We start from the raw sequence: 21,571 nt of genomic DNA on the forward strand, positions 1-21,571 counted from the left end.
GCCCTGGTGCTGAAATCTACTGAGGCCTGAGGCATCGCAATCAACATTAAGCATTAGAGAATGATGATCCCTGGACAGAAGCCTTATATGACTGTTCTAAATAAAACGAAGGTTCTGCTATAATATGACTTTATATTAGAGAATTGACAATAGCCTTTAGCTCCATCTCTCCACCATTATAATAATGTTGCCTTAAACAGATACATAAACCCATGGAATAGAAATGAGATCCTGCTGGACTGTGAGTGAGTGAGCTTGGGGGGTGCTGGTTATAGGGAGGGAGCGCAGTGTTTACTCCAGCAGTGATACAGCGTTGGATTAGCTTCTCTAGTATTTGCAGTGAAACAGCTGATCTTCAGGCTGCTGAGCGTCATGTCGCCTGTGTGTGGGCGTCTCCGACTGTGCTGAGCGCATCCAGCGCTTTTCTATTTTCGCCTCTCACCTCCCTCGGGAACACCGTGCAGATTGAAGACGCCTGGAAGTGTGTGTTGACGTGCTTGTGACGTGTAGAAAGACACATTTGCAATGAAGCTCATGCTGGAGGAGCGAGCGTTTTTGTAGCCTTACTTATCTGTTCGCGTAGCAACAAACAGCCACGTTTGAAAATTCCAATTGGACTTTTTTTTTTGTTTTTATATATTGGCTCCAGACACTGTGAGATCCGTCGCAAAATGGAAGGAGGACATTGGCAGCACCTGTGCATTGCTTCAGTCGCACTGTTGTGCTTGTTGTGTCGGGGGCTGGAGGCTGCGCTGGATAAACACTTTGTCAATGAATGGGCAGCAGAGATCCCCGGGGGGCCAGAGGAAGCCCAGTTACTTGCAGAGGAGTTGGGTTATGATTACATGGGACAGGTACCTCTCACAACTTTCTTATTATGCTCTGGGAATAATCTCTATACCTGCACTTTATATACCTGGATCTCTATCTCTCTCTTCTACTGTATATTGGGCTCATCATTATATTGTCCCAGGAAATCCTTACTGTATTTGTCTGTCTATCCATCTAGTCTGGTGCTATGATTGATATTCCTTTGGATTTTAACGATAATAACAATTATATGCTCTTAACTACATTTTTTTTTTTTAGTATTTCTATTAATTGTAACTGTATTTGTGATGCAGATGTTGTTATATATGATCAATGATTTACATTCATTTTTCAACAGTTGCTCTCTGTGGTCCATAAAAGGTTGTAGGTTCGATTCCGTCAGGTGTATTGTGATGGCTTCATTATGAATGGCCATTGGTGTGACTGTAGAAACTGAGAACATCAGTTATAACATTGGTGCAGTGAGCCATAAACCTGAGGGTCTTTCTTTTGGATAATGATAGGTTTGTAATAATAAGTATGTTGTCAGATGCAAATATCCCTTTACATAGTGACCTGTTTGCTTTTGTTGTCATGATCGAACCTGGAATACTAGAGTTCCTGCTTCCCGGAGCAGTCACAGGCGTGTGTCAGTATTATGAGCATTGAACTGTAGCAGTTGCCTTTATATCATTTTCTATTCAGTATGGTAATTCTAGCCAGTAGCCTCTTACAGTGTCGGACTGGGACACCAGAGGCCCACCCAAAAATCTTAGACCAGGGGCCCACCAAAATACTCTTTTTTTTTACATGCTATAATCTATCATTCTATCTATTTGGTCTCTTTGTTCTTATAGAAATAGGTAATGGCCATGAAATATGCCAAATGTTTTGAAGCAGGAGGGCCCACTGACACCTGGGCCCACCGGGATTTTCCCTGGTATCCCTGTGGGCCAGTCCGACACTGGCCTCTTATTGCCTTTTTGTCTCCTGTCGCATGTATGAGAACGGGCAGTCTGGGCAGCCCTCCATATGTTCTTCTTCAGCTAAAGCTCACAGGTCTAGTGATGGGCGAATTTGTCCTTTTTACTTCGCTGAAAAATGTGCAAATTTCACTGGAAACGATGAGAAATTCATGAAGCGGAAAATTTTGATGGCTGCGTCAATTTTGACGCTGGCGTTTAAGTCTATGGGCGTCTGAATAATGTTGACGCGTGACAGTTTTGACTCGATCGACTTTTCCGACGCGTGTCCAAGAATCTATTCACCGTCAGCGAAACGCAGAAATTTGACGTGAATTCGCGCCTGGGAAATTTATTTGCCCATCACTACTCACAGTACCCCTAGCAGCTGAGTTGTAGTGTAGAGCAATACACAGTATGTTGCTTATTCTTATTTACTGGTTCCCAACTGGAATAGATAAACATTATTATTATAATCAAAATGGACCAGCAATCCAATTATTTACCAATCAATTTATTGAGTCATCACTCGTGTATCCAACGTTTCGGCCCTCGTTGGGGACTTTATTGAGGACGATAAGCACCCACCATTGGATTTTGGAGTAAGAGTGCAGGTACTTTCTGAATATATTATATATATATATATATATATATATATATATATATATATATATACAATATCAAAACAGGGGGGTTGTGGGAGCACTCTAAAGGCTTTAAAGTATATATATATATATATAAGTATAATAAATGCTATTGCATATGTACCCAAATAGGGGTTATTTTGTTACAAAGTTATGATCATAAAATTGATAAGCCACCATACCACGTCAAGGTAAACCCCGAATGGTGGTCCCTAACTTGTTTTATTTTTTATGTGCATTTTAGCATTACCTGTAATCAATGTCCATTGAACGCTGTTTTTTCACTGAGGGCTAAATCCTCCCCAGCCAGCAATCAGGCTTTTAAAGGAGAGATATTCCCAAAACAAACGCCCAATTTTAAAAGCATAGGAACACCACTAGTTTAAAGGGGGGGTATATATATATATATATATATATATATATATATGTATCCACATACTGTATAGACCAAATGGCAAGAGCACATGGATACAGTGCTTTGTGTTTATTGTAGTTCTTCATATTTAGCAGTAGCCAGAGTGGATATTGCATATTTATATATATATATTCAAGTGGATCAAGTGGCAGCATGATAGCAGGAATAATAGTGCAGCTTCATATCAGCTACGTAACAGAGTCCATTCAGTAGCACAAGGCAGTGGAGGGGGTGAAAACCCAGTCCGAAACTATTGTTGATGACTAGAAAGCGAATAGGGCTCCGCAGGTTACATGCTGTCACAGAGGCAGTATTCAGACATATTTTCTTCTCTAGTTCATTGTGTAAGAGATTTCAAGGCTTCCTGTAATCAGGTTTAGTTATAAGGCAACACAGATGTGAGGAGTAAAGAGCATTAGCAGACCTAATGATTCGTATGTGGAATACTTTCAAAATTATTGAAATAACCAGAGCCCCTGGGGTTCTGGGGATTTTAATTGTTATGGGTTTTCCTAAGGTCAGGTACGGGTATGGCATCTCCTATCCTGTATGTACAGGTATGGCATCTCCTATCCAGAAAGTTAAAATGTATCTATACATTTGGTATGTCTATTTTATATTTATATAAGATCTATTATCTGGAATGCTTGGTGTCTGGGGTTTTCCAAATAAGGGAACTTTTCATAATTTGGATCTCCCTACCATAAGTCTCCTAAAAATCATTTAAACATTAAATAAACCCAATAGGATTATTTTGCCATCGATATGAATCCATGCAGCTTAGTTACCATCCATCAAGTATAAAGTAATGTTTTATTATTACAAAAAATAGGGGAATCATTTTTAAAAATTAGAATTATTTGCTTAAAATGGAGTCTGTGGGAGCTTTCTGGATAACAGGTTTCCAGATAAAAGGTCCCATACTAACCTTTAAGCGTGGCATTATTTATACTGAATAAAACACTGTATCTGCCCTTACCCCTAAGGTTAGCAGGGTGGCCCTGGTAAAATCATCTTTAAACATTTAATTATTATTAAATAATTAAATTAATTTTATTATTTGCTTAAAATGGGCTTTATGGGAGATCGCTGTTCTGTAATTCTGCGTTTTGTGGATAATGGGTTTCCGGAAAAGGGACCTGTATTACAGATGTTGGTTGAAATTACTATGCCTTTTGCAAAAGAAAAAAGCATAACAGACTAAATATTTTGTCAATATAAAAATAACAACCCCAGCATCACTGGAGTGGAACACGAGTGTAAACAGATGTTATCAGTTCCCTTTCCCTTTTGACGCACTATTGTCAGTGAGTCATACCTGAGGGGATGGGAGCTGCAGTTCAGCTACAGCGGTGGTATCCAAGGGCAGCCAGCTCCTGAATCACACGTGAAATCTTCCATAGATGTCGTCTATTAACCGTTATCTGTTTCCATTCTCACGTGTAACCATGGGAATCTCCAGCAATGCCCCTAGGCCTCAATGGATTAAGTGCTCCCCCTGCACAACATAACATGACAGCAGAATATAGACGTCATTCACAGACCTGGAGGCTTAACTGCAGACTGGTGTTTACTGCTTTCCTCAATTAAATTGTTCAATAATGCATGCAGAGCAAATACCCCCATCCTGTAATATGCATTTTTAACCCCTTCATGATCGTAGCTGAGTCCTTTTTACCATTTTAAATTAAAAGAAGGCAATGCGCATAAATAATCATTACAAATTTTGGCATCTTCTTTTTCAATTTTCATTTCTCTCTCTCTCTCTCTCTCTCTCTCTCTCTCTCTCTCTCTCTCTCTCTCTCTCATATCTACAACCTTTATCCCCAATTGGCCAGTAATAACCCTGCAGCACCGACTACCACCCTAATGTGATGCAGAGAGAGGATTGTAAAAAATGTAAAGTAAACACCTCCTGGGTCAGTTAAATTGGGAGATGTATGTACACAAGCCATATGCTGCACACTTTAACCTCTACAGTTACAGAAATGACGCTGTTGCATCTTTAAAAGAGAATGCAGCTGAAATCTCTTTACATACAGTTTGCAACCAGCAACATTCTGTGCTTGGAATAAATACATATTTCATTTGGGTTGAAACAAGATAAGGGGTCATCATCAGGTTCAACCCTTTAGTGCATCCTCCAGACTATCAACAACCTCTCCTTTGTATCTTTTGCTGGACTGATGCTATTGTCAATATTGTCAAAGCAGAATGAAACGATATGTTGTATTACTGAAAGAAAAAGTGATAGTGTTGTATATTTTGTCATGATGCAATGCGGATAAACATTCATACACGTATGGTATGACATATATATATATACATATATATAGTTTTCCACAATAAAATGTTTTGTATTTTTGTAAGTCCTGTGAGTGCGGTCTCTACTTGGGATGAATGCAGACTACATCGGATACACGCACCCAGGCCAACAAGTAATCTTTAAACGTGAGTGCTGTGACTGTGGGGAATGCATATATATATATATATATATATAGCCTGTAGCTTTGTAATAAATTTGTTTGTTATTTTTAAGTCCTGTGAGTGCCGATTCTGTTGGAGGTATATATATGAATATGTATTGAATGTATTGATTATAAATAAAGAGAAAAGGGTTTGTTGAGATTGTTAAGGGTTGTTAATCAAAGAGACTCTTGTTTACTAATAAGTTACACATTTGGTTCACTGCAAGAACCCATTGCAACTGATAAGATGGTTCCTTTCATTATCCGAACTGCAATAGACCTGTTGCTATGGGTTAGTTGCCAAGCATTAGGCTTTTGGCTGAATATATTACAATTTTATGGACAAGATTGCTTGTGAGAGCGATGCATGGGGGCACTTTAACTCCATATAACAGAATATTTTCAACTATCTGTGTCTGTAAATGACCTATTCGTCTATGTTAGATGAAGAAGGATCCAGAGTGTTGGGCTGAATTGTCAGTTTCTCACAATGGATTGGGAGTTAATGAAAAGCTGTATCAGGCTGACTGGCAGGGGATGTTGAAGCCAAGGTCTGGAGACATGGTGATTAAGCTTGTAAATTGTCTTTTATATTATACTAGAAAATGAAATAAAACCTACTGTATGGCCATGTTATTACTAAGGCAGATAACAGATAGGAAAAAATGACAATTATAAGTGACTACCCTATTATTATCCCCAGATCCTGTGATTCAATATTTCATATTGGCCACACATCATCACACCAACCTTTTAGGCTGCCAATTGTCCCTTCTCTGTCTCTGCCTATTTCTTAGCACCTCTTACATGGTCCATCTATTGTTAACCTTTTTCAACCATTTTTTATTGTTCCTCCACTGAAGAGTAGCATTATATACTATATTGTCTGTACGCTTCTCCTTCTGATGACCTAGGTATCCATGACAACTATACTAATCTAAGCTTTCCCGTTAATGCCCTCCTTGTCGTTAGTTAGACACGTTACTTCTCTTGCCGCTGTGCAGTGATAGAATACTGTATAATTTATTAGCTTTTTGCCTAGGGGCATCAGAAGAAGCACATTCACATGACTATGGGAAGACACAACATACCATTTTTCCCGACACTCAGTTAAATACCTTCATTATGAAACCAACACATAAGTGTTTAATATAAAATAAAAATACTTTCAGGCAAAAACATTATTATGATTTCTGCTCTGTTTACACTGTGGGATACTTCCTAAAAGTGATGCTGATTCTAAAAACCTACCTACTCTTCAAAATATATTGTATCTCTTTAAGTTAGAGCATTATATAGTATCCCTTTAAGTTAGAGAGGGAGGGTTAATATGATATTTATTGTATGTGTTTCAGCAATGCAAGTAACATTTTACTAGCTGTGAGCTACTTTCATCCTATTGTGGGGCACAGAAAATAGAGATTGCTATTGCAGTGTGTTAAGTTGCCAGTGGAATTCCAGATTATCTCGGTCTCAGTAGATACGGCAGTAAAATACATCAGGATTTTAACAAGCGCTTTATCTCCTTCAGCTGCTTTCAAGTTTCCATATCACCATTAAATTACACAAGGCTCTATTCACTTGCATGTCAGCACTTCAAAGCAGCTTCTAATTCCTGCATGTCTACAGAAGCCCTGTGCAATGTCAGTGTGGGCCCCACTGGACTTCCAGAGAAGCTTCACCTGAGCTGCACCTGCTGATTTGGGGAGGGGGTGTAGCAGTGTGTAAATTGGGTCCAGCAGAGCAACACAGGGCCCACCAGGATCTGGGATTTTCCCCAGTATTCTATTAGGCCATTTCAACCTGCAGCCCCGCTTGTATATTAAAAACATATACTTTAGTAACAATCCAGATAATTTATATTGTATGTTCTAAAAGAAAGAGAGAGAAGTCCATATTTTTTGCTAGGTCTGTGCAGCTTATGGCTCACATAATAATAAACATGTTTATGACCCCGAAATATCTGGCAAAGCTTTTTTGAATATATTAGATATTGCAATCCATTTACGATGTCAGTTACACACAGTTATGCACAGATACATTATTCTATCTTAGAGATTAAAAAACTATTGTCATCACTCAACCCTGCTATTGTTCCAGGTATATCCAGAGCAGCAAATTAGATTGTTCAGACTGGGCCCAAGGCTGTATTTATATATTGCCGCTCGAGGGCCTATATGTAAGATGGCAACTTTAGTGGGGCGGCCCACTGGTGCCCATATATAAAATTCTTTCCCCCCCGTCCACTGCCGGTGATTGCTATAAACCTGTTGTTGAGCTGGAGGGGGAGGAGGGGGTACTTGGTCTCTAGACTACTGGCATGCGAAGTACAGAAACTCGACTAGCCAATGAGTGCCTTTTTTTTACACCAAAATAAGCATGCCATCAATCATAACTAGTGTCTCCAGTTCAATATTTACTTCTATAGTTATGGATCTGATCAGTGTTATTTGTATGGTCCCTCTCCACATTCAGGGCTCCTCCTGGAACTTTCAAGAATACAGACCCTTTCTTGTGGGAGCACAATACTACAGACAAAATAGTCATGGTCATTTTCTGGTTTAGGAAAAACTTAATATATGTTTGTCAAGGGGTAAGTGAAACAGGACAGAGTTTGTAGTTCTAGGTGATAAATAGTCTCTGGCCATGCAGCAAAGTTTTTAATGCTATATGTTTGAAGGTCTTTATGATGACTTTTTATGAATTGCTGTTTTTAAATGTATCTTTGAGAAGATAATCCAGGAAGACACCAAACAAAGCACACAATATCTGCCCAAAAAAAGTAACTGTCCATTTTTACTCTTTCTCTTGTAGATTGGATCGTTAGAAAATCACTACCTGTTCAGACACAGAGCTCATCCAAGAAGATCCCGCAGAAGTGCCCCTCACATTACTAAGAGACTAGCTGATGATGGACGGGTAATTGCTTTTAACAGATATTTATATTCTACATACAGTAGCTACACAGTTACAAGGATTGATATTGGTGTCACAGTTTCTTGTATCTCAGTCACTGCTACTAAAGGTCAACTTAATTAATTTCTTCCCTCATTGCACATGGTCCGTTATTTACCTTTATTTCCATTGTAGCTTTAAAATTGTGTAGCTGAGGACCATACTGTCCTATATATAGGACCCATGACAGATGTAATTTCACTTAGGTAAATATAAAGCCTGACCATGCTATAAACAGAGGGAGCTATAAAACATACACTTTCACAATAATACAATAAACCCCATTTAAAAACAAACTATCCAATTTTAATGCAGCCCTTTAGTCATTTCTAATCCTAAATGTAACCGTATATTCACCCTCTTGAAATTATTCTTTGCCAAGACATGTAACCACTCTATTTCCTCACAATGCCCTTGAGATCTACATTAGAACAAGGGGGTCTGATCCCTCTATGGCAGAAGATTTTCACCATCTAAAGTTTTCTTCAGTGGCATAAGTAAAGTGTTTCAATAATTCCATTGTGCCTCCTTTTACAATGACCTAAAGCCAATATCACACACTCTTGTACATGGCAGGCCATTCAGTGGCACAAAAAATATATCAATCCACGAAATTTTTGAGAAAAGAATAGCTTTTTTACAAAACAAAATTCCCAAGGTCTGCCGGGGGACTTAATGGACCCACTTCACAGGTATGAGCTATATTTATGGGTGTATATAGCAGAATTGTATTTCAAACAAAGACATAAATGCATTAGAAATGTATATCCTCAATATTCCTATTCTCTTTTGAACTTAAAGGCTGAAAGTTCCTATTATACTCTTTCCTCTTCTTCTTTTTGATTTGTATTTAAATTTTATTCTCTAATTTTGTTTTATCCCCCCTCCCTCTAAAAATACCTTGCAATGTTGTATAATTGTGAAATTTGCTTAATATTGCAAAATAAAAATCATAAGTTACAAAAAATAAAAATATCAATCCACACAATTCACATAATCGACACAATTGGCTACTGTTGTCCCTTGCTTGTGTCTTTTATTGATGAATTCATCTTGTATCATCTAAGGATAAAAGTGTCCCTGTTCGATTGCAACAGTTTCCATTTAAAGTAAATAAATTCCTTGTTTACAGCAATTGGATCACAAACTGATTCTGCTTCCCCTCTGCCTGCCCCTCTCTACCAGACACTATGGGGCACATTTACTTAGCTCGAGTGAAGGAAAAGAATAAAAAATACTTCAAATTTTGAAGTATTTTTTTGGTTACTTTGACCATCGAATTGGCTACTTTGACCTTCGACTACGACTTCGAATCGAACGATTCGAACTAAAAATCGTTCGACTATTCGACCATTCGATAGTCGAAGTACTGTCTCTTTAAAAAAAACTTCGACCACCTAAAACCTACCGAGCATCAATGTTAGGTCCCCATAGGCTTTCCTAGCTTTTTGGATCGAAGGAAAATCATTCGATCAATGGATTAAAATCCTTCGAATCGTTCGATTTTTCGATTCTACGAACGAAGGAAATGCGGTAAATCCTTCGACTTCGATATTCGAAGTCGAAGGATTATACTTCGACGGTCGAATATCGAGGGTTAATTAACCCTCGATATTCGACCATAAGTAAATGTGCCCCTACCTGTGGGCCTTCTTAATTCAAAATGCTGGGCTGCAAACATTCAATTTCAATGCTAGCTAAAAACAATGAAGAGGGACCTCTTTGAAACTTGTCGACTCATGGAAATCTCTGAAGGTATAATGAGTAAAAAAATCTTTCAGGATCTAATCAGCATAAACTCTTATTGGTTTGGTTATGCCACCTATTCCTGCCATGACTGGTTATCTGTTTACATTTATAGAATTTGAGGATAGAGGTTGGAATAACAGGACTCTAATAATAAAAAGTGGAAACCCAAATTTCATACTGCCTCAATATGTGAATGTATACCTCTGGGTGGAACTATAAAACTATATCTGTATTGGTATTCTCCAGGAATAAGCTAAAATAAGACCCTTAGCCATAAAATGTAACCTTTTCTCCAGTTTTTCCGAGTAAACCTTTGGCTAATCAACCAAAGTAAATAAAATAATGCAGGTTTGTTTAGTCCAGAAGGGAAAAAAAAAATATTTTGTGCCATAAGGCAAACGTCCTTTTTCTGGAAAGCTATGGTTGGTTGGGCATGTTAGGGTACCTGGGGGATGATTATGAATAACCATTACCCCAGTTATTTTTTTCTACAGAACTAAATGATGAATACGTATCTTTCCATAATTGCTCTATGTTTTCACACTGTGTAACCGTTTATTCATGCCCTATGTGTCATTGTGTTGCTTAACACAGGGCACAGTAATAACTATATTTAGCCTCTCCTCTGATTTGCATGCCCTATCTTATTCTGTTCTACGCTAACAGTAATTTGGCGGATGGAACGAAATTAGATAATTATTAGTCTGAAAAACAGTATGGTCTTATGTAATTATGCCTGACCCTTTTGTCCAGAATATCATTTTAAAAATGACTAGAAGGTATTCTTATCTGTTAGGCTATTATTTAAATCATATACATATATATAATATACAGTACATTGAGGGAGCACAGTTTCATAACCATCTTACCTAGCACATCACTTTGTCAATTGCAGAACTGTGATGTCATAGTTTGCTTTGCATAACACATTTATTACATCAGAAACTTGTCAATAAAAAAAGGCTTAAACAGATAATATCATCACCAACTTACCCTTTTCACAAGAAAATGTTCAATGTTTAAAGTCATGAATAATCCTTAATATTAGAATGCTACTTGTTTTTTCTCAGCTAACCTTTGTCATCCTGTCCTCAAAATCCAAGCAGCCATTAATTATCATTAAAAGCCCATTTGAGTAGCATGGACAGCAAGCTGTTGTGGTTCTAAGCATTTGATTAATATGCAGATACATTTCTGAAATTAAACCAATAGTCATTGATGCATATTTTTTCCCCATTGAGGGCTTCAGGGGATGAGAAAGCTGGAATGCTGCTGGTATTTGCCATTTTCTAGGTCAATGCAAAAAGTAGTGTTTGCTAAGGTTCAATTGGATGGATTTGTGTTTTACTAAAGTGTCCTGGAACTAAATAACATAAATGCAAGCTGACTGCAGATGTCATTAATCATATTATGTGTATGTATGTTAAGGAAGTTATACTATGAGCTTCACTGTTGAAGGGACAGATCTGAATGACAATATGTTGGCGATATATAAATAAAAAGGATCATAATATAACAAGGAACTGTATGGGGAAGTGATAAACACACATTGTAGCTCGTCTTCACTTTATAATGGCAACAGGCTGTACTTGCATAGATAAACCTTGTGTTCTATTTGTTTCTTTGTTATGTTTGCAAAGAAACCATTAGTTAGGGTGCAAAGAGCCATGCAAGACATGCACTGAGCCTTCTTAAAACAGATTTACATATCTCATTTTACACACATAGCACTGTCTTAAAAAAAAATAGAAATACTGTAAGAGGCTGTAACCTTCACTTGAATTATAGGTAGTATATGTATCCTGTCCTGTATACATTGTATGTACAAAGAATATTGTCCTTGTAGTACATTTCTGCATCTTAACTGAAATAAGAATCATACCTTGTATGTAAGCTAGACGTCTACGCGAGTATGGAGTCTATACAAAATGTACTTTTCTCTCTCAGCTGTTCAATCTCATGACCTTAAATTGCACCCAGATCTTTCCTTCAATATTTAGTAATGCAGAAGGAACATGATGTTTTCTGTTTATCACTTAACTTATTCAAGCTTTACATTTATAATGTTTTCTATCTTTTATTTTGATTATTCAGGTGTCGTGGGCTGAACAGCAGTACAACAAGGAGAGAAATAAGCGGTCGGCCATTAAAGAAGACACCAAAAACTTGTTTAAAGATCCCCTGTGGAATCGACAATGGTACTTGGTAGGAGATACTTTCAGTAGCCTTGAGACTGCTTCAGGTTAAGGGTTTGCGTATAGAAATCCTTACAAGAGCTAGCACTTCTTCTATTACAAAATAGCTACTCCGGTCATATTCCTAACAAACTCTCTGGTATAACCCTTTGGGTCAAGCTGTCCGGCACTATAAAAATCAATTTGCTCAGTTATGCCAGAAAATCAATTACTTATTTATACGCTATCTTGTTATGGCCAAGGCAAAATTGGGTTCTTTCAGTGTTGGTATATCACAGATCTACCAAAAGACTATGGGGCAAATTTACTAAAGGGCGAATTGACTAACACTGGTGATAATTCACCAGCGTGACGTCATTTCGGAACTTCGCTGACTTACTAACGGGCGCAGGCGAAAATTCGCTAGTGAAAGAGACATACTCTAGCACTCATTCAAACTCTATCGCCTGGAGAATTTTCGCTCTGGCGAATGGGCGCAAGTCCGCTAATTCACTAAATGCCCATTTTACTGAAAGTTACCTGTTCCGCCAGACTTGCCTTTGCCAGCTCAGACCAGGCGAAGGTGCAAAGGAGTGTATAGGGCTTCCCAAAAAACGCTGGCGTCTTTTCCCTTTTTCAGGGTGATAGGCTGCAAAAGTCCATAAAAATTTTTTTGGGTACCCGGGCTCCCCCATACATTCTACCATATGGCACATAAACTATACACTGGGCACATGTGTAGGGCATTATAACAATTCTATTTTATTTATTAAGGTTCCCTGGGCCTGTGTAATGTAATGTATTTGCTGCAGCATATACGTGCTTTGTACTTTCACTTCCCGCCATATGCAAACGCTATCGAAACTTCACTTGGCTTGCCAAAGTAATGCTAGAAAAAATTCGCCAGCGTTCGGCGCCCTGGACGCAACTTTGCATTTTAGTAAATTTGCGTTGTCCTAGGGAATTTTCGCCTGGCGAAGTGTCACTGGCGAATTTCCGCAGGAAGTGTCACTGGCAAATTTCCGCAGGTTAGTGAATTTGCCCCCATACATGGTCCCCTATGGCTAATGCTAAGGTAGTAGTGAGTGCTTAAAGTGGACCTGTCACCCAGACACAAAAATCTGTATAATAAAAGTCCTTTTCAAATTAAACATGAAATCTGATTTCTATTTTTTATTAAAGCATTCATAGCTGTTTTGAGCTCATTTAAAAATCTCAGCTGTCAATCAAATATTGTCTGCCCCTCCTCTATGCCTTAGGCATAGAGGCGGGGCAGATAATTGCTTTCAAGTTCCATTCAGCATTTCCTAGATGTCACTGCTCTCCACACATTCCCCCTCTCTCTTTACCATTTAATTGTGTAACCAGGGCATGGGGATGGACATCGGGTCCCCCATTCTGGTGCACAAACAAGATTCTGAGATGCAAGACTTGCCTTAATAACAGTGTCCACAAAATGGCTCCTGCCTGCTTGCTATAATTATGAATTACCAGACTGAAGGAAATCAAGATGCACATAATTTATATAGTGTAATTAAATTTCATTTTGCTTGACTAATGTGATAAAATATGATTTTGAATATTTTTTTTGGGTGACGGGTCCCCTTTAAGAGCTTCTCTACTAGTTGTTTGGGAAACAGTGACCCTGTGAGCACTGTTTGTTAGGCCTGTCATGCACATTCTGCAGAATTCCTATTGGGTAATTGTTTCACGGCAATTGATACTGCTAAAGAATAATGTTAGTGTTTAACGCTAGTAAATATTTAAATGCAGAGAACAGGATCCTGCCCCGGTTATAGTTGTTTACCCAATGCTAAATAGTAGCTGCAAAATGCAAACAATCATAAAGCTTTATTTTGCAGAGATTTTACTTGTAACCAGGGATATGAACATTACAAAAAAATGTTATTTTGCTTTTGGTTCCATTTTTTTAATAACTAAACTATTGATTGTTTGAATTGGAACTGTGAAAAGCCTTATGTCCTAAAGGAGAAATAATGCCTAGCTAAAGAAGTATCTAGAAATGTTGTACGTTATGTTTTGGGCTTCTGTGCCCCCAAAGATGCCCCAGTAGCTCCCCATCTACTTTTCTGCTGATTCACTGCACATGCTCTGTGCTGCTGTCACTTACTGAGCTTAGGGACCCACGCACAATATACAGTACACATAGAATAGAAATCTCACAGTATAAGGCTGATTAGTAATTAATACAGATAATTACTGCATGGCAGCACATAAACCAGTGCAATTAGCATCATAATTTAATTATCAGCCTTGTAGCATCAGCTTACATTACAGACCAACCTCATTTTCTGCTTGATAATTTGCGACACCTAAGCTTAGCTTCTCAACAGCTGCTCAGAGCCCACTGAGCATGTGAGTGTCACAGACACTTTCCAAGATGGTGACCCCCTGTGACAAGTTTGAAGTCCTGGATCATTGCTGCTATTGACATGCTGAAACTTTACGCTGGTGCAATGAGTTCATTATATAAAATATGGCATTTTTAGTCATATTTATTTTTAGGGTTTAGCTCTCCTTTAAGTACAAAGGTATCATTATACATTGAGTGTGTTATTAGGCAAAGGGACTGAATTCCAAATGAGAATAATAATAATAATAGCAAACAAAAATTGGGGTGACTGCTAGTTGAGGGTGTTTTTGCTGTCAGTCATAGAAGAACTGTAAGTTCTAATTTAAACCCTAACTCCATAGATACACAAGCTAGTTACATTAGGGGGACTATACCAAAGGTGTCACCATGTTCTATGCCCCACCCCTATTAGTCTATCAACGAGATTCCACAATTAAATATGAAGAGTCAGTGAAGTACGAGAGTTTAGTTAATAAAAACCAAAAATGTAACGCAGAGTGTAATTGAAAACACCAAAACCTGCAAGATATGTTCCAGTTGTAATGGGCTATTCCACCCTCTTTGCTTTCAGCAAGACACAAGATCGAATCCTTCATTGCCTAAGTTGGATTTACATCTCCTGCCTGTATGGAAGAGAGGAATAACAGGCAAAGGTGTTGTTATCACTGTGCTGGATGATGGCTTGGAATGGAACCACACTGATATCTATGCCAATTACGTACGTTTTCAGTCATTTCAATTATAACAGTATGTGCAAATAGAAGATACTGAATATTTTAACTCTGACTACCTGGACATTAGCATTATAATGTTTCTTTTCTTCTTTTTTAAACCCTGTAAAATAGGCCATTGTATTCATTATTATAGAACTTATTGAATTTATTGGGGTATTAAAAGTTTGCGCTAGGTATAGTAACAACCAATCACCATAAAGCATTTACTAGTCAGCTGGTTGAACAAATTATTTCATTGATTGCTGTGGATTACTAGACCTGGGATTCAACCCTTTTATTTATTGATGGAAGAAGGTTGGAAACAGGAAAGACTGAGTTGTAGGAGACTGATTAAACATGATTCTGTTTCAAATGGAAGTGGATTTAGCCGTGGAGATCATACACAGCATTTTAAGAATATGCTAGTGACTCTGTTTGGTGAATAATCCAGCTATATTATATGCTGGCAGGCCATAGATTGCCCAAACCTGGATTATCTGAGAATGCAGTCAATGTCTACATGCAAATGTTTTGCTTTGCATTTTAGGATCCAGAAGCAAGTTACGATTTCAATGACAACGACAATGACCCCTTCCCCAGATATGATATAACAAATGAAAATAGGTGAGTATATGGTTTGTAGGAAGAGGTTCTACATATTGCTCATTAAGGGCATTTTGTAGTAGAGTTGAGCAACTTTTTTCAGAAGGTTTCATCAAGGGAAAAAAAACAGTTGTTAATTTTGCCGTTTCGCAATTTTTTGGTGAAGTGAAGGACAGGACAGATTAGCTCATGCATTGTTTAAAGAGTTTATTCTGCTGAATACTTTATTTATGTAAAACAAACGCGTCCCTGACACACGCATCTTCTAATATTTGCAGACATGGAACAAGATGCGTCGGGGAAATTGCGATGATTGCCAACAACAATAAATGTGGCGTTGGAGTTGCATATAATGCAAAGGTTGGGGGTAAGAACATATACAATGTGTATACGAAACAGTACAATAAAATGCTTTAAATGTCATTAAAAGAACAGTAAAACATTAGCACTTTACTGTTACACACCTAGGGGCAGATTTACATAGGGTCGAATATCGAGGGTTAATTAACCCTCGATATTCGACTGCCGAATGTAAATCCTTCGACGTCGAATATTGAAATCAAAGGATTTACCGCAAATAGTTTGATCGAAAAATCTTTCGATCGAACGATTAAATCCTTCGAATCGTTCGATTAGAAGGATTTTAATCCATTGATCGAACATTTTTCTTCGACCAAAAAAACATTAGAAAGCCTATGGGGACCTTCCCCATAGGCTAACATTGCACTTCGGTAGGTTTTAGGTGGCGAAGTAGGGGATCGAAGTTTTTTTTAAAGAGACAGTACTTCGACTATCGAATGGTCGAATAGTCTAACGATTTATAGTTGATTCGAGTCGTAGTTGAAGGTCGAAGTAGCCAATTCGATGGTCGAAGTAGCCAAAAAAAACATTCGAAATTCAAAGTTTTTTTTTATTCTATTCCTTAACTCGAGCTAAGTAAATGGGCCCCCTAGTATTGGAATATAGACTTTTTGCCTTCCTAAAATAATCATTAGGTGCTCTATTTAATTATGTCCAGTAGCATAAGGGCTCCCAAGCGGGACTTATTTTAGAGCACCTGTCAAGATATTTCAGATTTTCAGATCATTTTAACTGATATATACACCCCTCCCCTTTATATGTAGCATTTCAGATTTAAATGGCCAAAATGGTGCTAACCTTCCTGTGAGCAATTGTAATGGCAGCTACTGCATAATTGTCCCTTTGCACCAAAAATAATTATTCTGTGATTCTATGCACCATGAAAGCTCCAGCAATCATTTAATTCCTATCCTATTCGAATATTCTAATGTTTTCCTGTGTACCACTATATTAAATGAATCAGTATAATTGTGCTTGAAGAATTAACCATAAATTCATCCTATTTTTGGCACCAGGCATACGGATGCTGGATGGTATTGTGACAGATGCCAAAGAAGCAAGTTCCATTGGCTTCAATCCACAACATGTGCATATATACAGTGCCAGCTGGGGACCTAATGATGATGGCAAAACTGTAGAAGGACCTGGCAGACTGGCGCAGAAAGCTTTTGAGTATGGCATCAAACAGGTACAATTCTTGCCAACAAGCAGCATTTGATATAGATATAAGAACACTTAGACACATAGAGATGGAGATATAAAATTTAGTGATAAGTGGGGGGGGGGTGGTAGAACTGTGTTCACTAACCCTTTGTACTTAGAAACAATAGGAACATTTTCATTTGTTGAGCTTCCAGCAACAATGTGCATTATGTGCAACTGAGTGGTGAAACACTGTTCACTTACCTTTTGCTTAGAAACTCTAGTGAGATCAGCATTGACATTTTTAAGACCCATCTTATAGATTGAGATACACATGTAGGAACATATACACAATAGGAACATTTTCATTTGTTGAGCTTCCAGCAACAATGTGCATTATGTGCAACTGAGTGGTGAAACACTGTTCACTTACCTTTTGCTTAGAAACTCTAGTGAGATCAGCATAGACATTTTTAAGACCCATCTTATAGATTGAGATACACATGTGCCTGAATATCTTTCCTATAAGCTAGGTGGCAGCTAAATGCAATATCTGACTACAATTTGTACACTAAATAAAGAGAAATTGTGAGCACTCAACAGCACCAGACTGGGGGGGTCTAGGACTCACCGGGCCTGCAACCTCAGGGGTCCCTATACACCCCCTTGACCCGCTTCCCCAGTCTTGAGGTCTTCCATATGGAATACACCTCACTGCAAACCCTCAAACTTACCTCATGTGTTTCCCTTGCAGCTGCAATCAGGGGGAGGTCAGTGGGCAGTGCCCATAGCTTCAGGCAGGGAATGGGTCTGGGTTGAAGACCGGGGCCCACTGGGTTTTTCCTGGTGTCCCTAAAGCCTATTACAACCCTGGTGCTCAGTCTAACTCACTCCATAGCCTTGACCAGCTGCTCTTTTTTTCAATGCACAGACTAATCTACACTCCAAATGACCAACTGCTACAAACAATATACAGCCATTATTTGCATACACAAAACGGTTGTAAATATTCAGTCTAAAATGTCTTCAAATTATACAAACCAGGTTAATTTTGAATACTAACTATGATTCCCCTTTGCCTTGGAATTGTTGGTAGACTGGGCTGTCTTTATGTGTATGGGGCCTGAACTAATAGCAAAGGTGCTACATTGCCCTTTTGCTTCACCCGTAGTAACCAGTGCACTTTATTATTCAATTTTTAGCTATGGGTAATAAAACAGTATATAGGTAACAGATATTTTACACATATTACAAAGGAAGTATTAAGATGGGTTTTCTGGGAATAAGTCTTTCGACATTTATATCCATAGGGGCGAAATGGAAAAGGTTCCATCTTTGTTTGGGCATCTGGAAATGGCGGCCGTCAGGGTGATAACTGTGACTGTGATGGATACACAGACAGCATTTACACCATCTCTATCAGCAGTGCTTCCCAGCAAGGTCTGTCTCCCTGGTATGCGGAGAAATGCTCTTCCACCCTGGCTACAGCATATAGCAGTGGGGACTACACTGATCAGAGAATTGTAAGTTACCAAAGAAACTAAATGACAAAATGCATACAGTGTAATGTGAAATGTAATTCTAAAGGAGGCACATATAGAACCAGCACAGTTTGCACAGCTTTTGCGTTATTCCATATATGGGGCAAAGTGACTAATGCTGGCGAAAATTCGCCAGCGCAGCGTCATTTCGGCCAATTTACTAACGGGCGCAAGGCGTGACTTCGCTAGCGAAAGAGACTGACACTGGCTCTCCTTCGTACTCAATCGCCAGATGAAGTTGCTCTGGCGAATGGACGTAACTACGCAAATTCACTAAGATGCAAATTTTACTGAACGTTACCCCTTGCGCCAGACTTGCCTTCACCACATCAGACCAGTCGAAGTGCAATAGAGTAGATAGGACTTCCTTAAAATTTAGTCCCAAATAACGCTGGCGTCTTTTCCTTTTTTCAGGGTGATAGGCTGCAAAATTTTTTTGGGGGTAACCGGCTTCCCCCCTACATTTCCTAACATATGGCACATAAACTATACACTGGGCTCATATGTAGGGCAATATAACAACTTTATTTTATTTTATTAAGGTTCCCTGGGCTTGTGTAGTGTAATGTATTTGCTGCAACATATACGTCCATTGAACTTTAACTTCCCGCCATATGCAAATTAGCCAACACTAGCGCAACTTCGGTCTGCTTGCCAAATTAACGCTAACTCAACTTCGCCAGTGTTTGGCGCCCTGGACATAACTTTGCATGTTAATGAATTAGCTTTGTATGAGCGAACTTTCGCTTGGCGAAGTGTTGCGCTGCCTGCGATGCCGTCGTTGCCGAATTCTCGGTGCTTAGTAAATATGCCCCTATGTGTCCAGGTGGTGGTGGGAATATAGACTAGGATTATATATATATATATATATATATATATATATATATATATATATATATATATATATATATATATATATATATAGAATTTATCAAGGACCAAAAAATCTGTATTTATTCATACTTGTGCAAAGTAATTCCCAATAATGCCAGTCCTACACTTAACTTTAATCTGATTCATTAAGAATTCTATTGCTTTATTATACATTGTATACAGGGAATACGTTTCACCTGCAACTTACATATATATATATATATATATATATACAATCTGTTGAGTGAGCGCACTCTTACCGGATTTCTAATGAGGTGGGTGCGTTGGTCAAAGTGTTCTTGTACAAAATAGTAAAAGGACCCGCACTCCAACGTTTCGGTCCACACTGGGACCTTTCTCAAGGACCTTGAGAAAGGTCCCAGAGTGGACCGAAACGTTGGATATGCATGTGTGAATAAAATTCAGCACTTTTTTCACATAAAACTTGGAGTGCGGGTCCTTTTACTATTTTATATATATATATATATATATATATATATATATATATATATATATATATATATATATATATATATATATATATATATATATATATAGATCTATATATATAGATCTATATCTATATCTATCTATCTATCTATCTATCTATATATATATATATATATATATATATATATATACATATATATATATATATGAGGAGGAAACTGCCTTTGGAGTTTCTTGATCTGTTTATGGTGATAAATATTATAATATAAGGCACCTTGTATTCAGATGATATATAGCAGGTACTGCATTAGCCTTTATATTGCTATTAATACCTTTATGCCCTACCCTCACAATCAATTAAATTTTTATTTATGTAGATGTTAATGTGATTAATGTTAAAAAGATACAGTACCATTGTTGGAAATACAGCAATCCTGCAAATACTGAACGCTATTCATTTTAAATGTGTTCCTGTTGCAACAATATCATTTGCTTTTATGATGCAAATCAGTTTTTTTTCTACCCACGTGCACATGTCAGATAAATCTCTGTGACATTTATGTAATAAAGATTTTCTGAGGGAAACAAAAGAACAAAGCATTAGTGAATGGACGTGAAATATTCTGTCATTTTTCAGATAAGTGCTGACTTACACAATGAGTGCACGGAGACGCACACTGGAACCTCGGCGTCAGCACCATTGGCTGCTGGGATCTTTGCTCTTGCACTGGAATTTAAGTAAGGATTTCTAAGTACAGTACAAATTTCTGGATGTTTTTCACAAATGGACATACAGTTTATATCGTTTGAAGTGCAGAATAAATGTAAGAGAAATGTTATTAAATTCTATATAAATAAGACTGGGTTGATCCAAAATCAAACATTTTTCAAGATAAAATGTTTAACTGAATTAGGCAGAATTAGGTAGTCCCAACAAAATGTAAAGACAAAACCACCCTGGGCGTAACTACAGAGAACGCAGACCATGTGGCTGCAGGGGGCCCCACGAGGTATAGGGGCCCCATGAAGCCCTAATTCATATAGAAGTTAAATAAATATTGGTAAAACAGGTCAACCTCTAGATATTTTGTGGGCCTGAAAAATAGTAACACCACTGAAAACCACTGATTCCCTGACTTCTACTATTTATAAATAGGCCCAATATAGAGATAAAAGAAATGTAAACCCACAAAACAAATGAACAAATAATTGCCCACAGTGCTATTCTGAGCACTTTTGCAATTTACATTCATTATTTTTTCCTAGTTTTGAAGATATTAGCAGCTTTTACTTTATTTGAAACAATAGCACCACCTGCTGTTCAGTTTGGCTGACAG

The 21,571-nt window shown here is 38.0% G+C and overlaps 1 protein-coding gene across 1 annotated transcript in view; it reads left to right on the top strand.

Moving 5' to 3' along the window:
- The first annotated feature begins 325 nt into the window (after positions 1-325).
- Positions 326-21,571, top strand: part of pcsk1.S (proprotein convertase subtilisin/kexin type 1 S homeolog) — a 33,632-nt gene continuing 12,386 nt past the window's right edge. Inside the window, exons 1-9 of the mRNA XM_018244363.2 lie at positions 326-854; positions 8,114-8,218; positions 12,098-12,208; positions 15,123-15,269; positions 15,812-15,888; positions 16,146-16,234; positions 17,244-17,416; positions 18,681-18,893; positions 20,872-20,972. Coding sequence (XP_018099852.1) covers positions 672-854; positions 8,114-8,218; positions 12,098-12,208; positions 15,123-15,269; positions 15,812-15,888; positions 16,146-16,234; positions 17,244-17,416; positions 18,681-18,893; positions 20,872-20,972 — 1,199 coding nt within the window. The 5' untranslated portion in view covers positions 326-671. The remainder of the gene's footprint in view (positions 855-8,113; positions 8,219-12,097; positions 12,209-15,122; positions 15,270-15,811; positions 15,889-16,145; positions 16,235-17,243; positions 17,417-18,680; positions 18,894-20,871; positions 20,973-21,571) is intronic.

Source organism: Xenopus laevis, chromosome 1S, assembly GCF_017654675.1.
Source record: "Xenopus laevis strain J_2021 chromosome 1S, Xenopus_laevis_v10.1, whole genome shotgun sequence".
NCBI lineage: Eukaryota > Metazoa > Chordata > Amphibia > Anura > Pipidae > Xenopus > Xenopus laevis.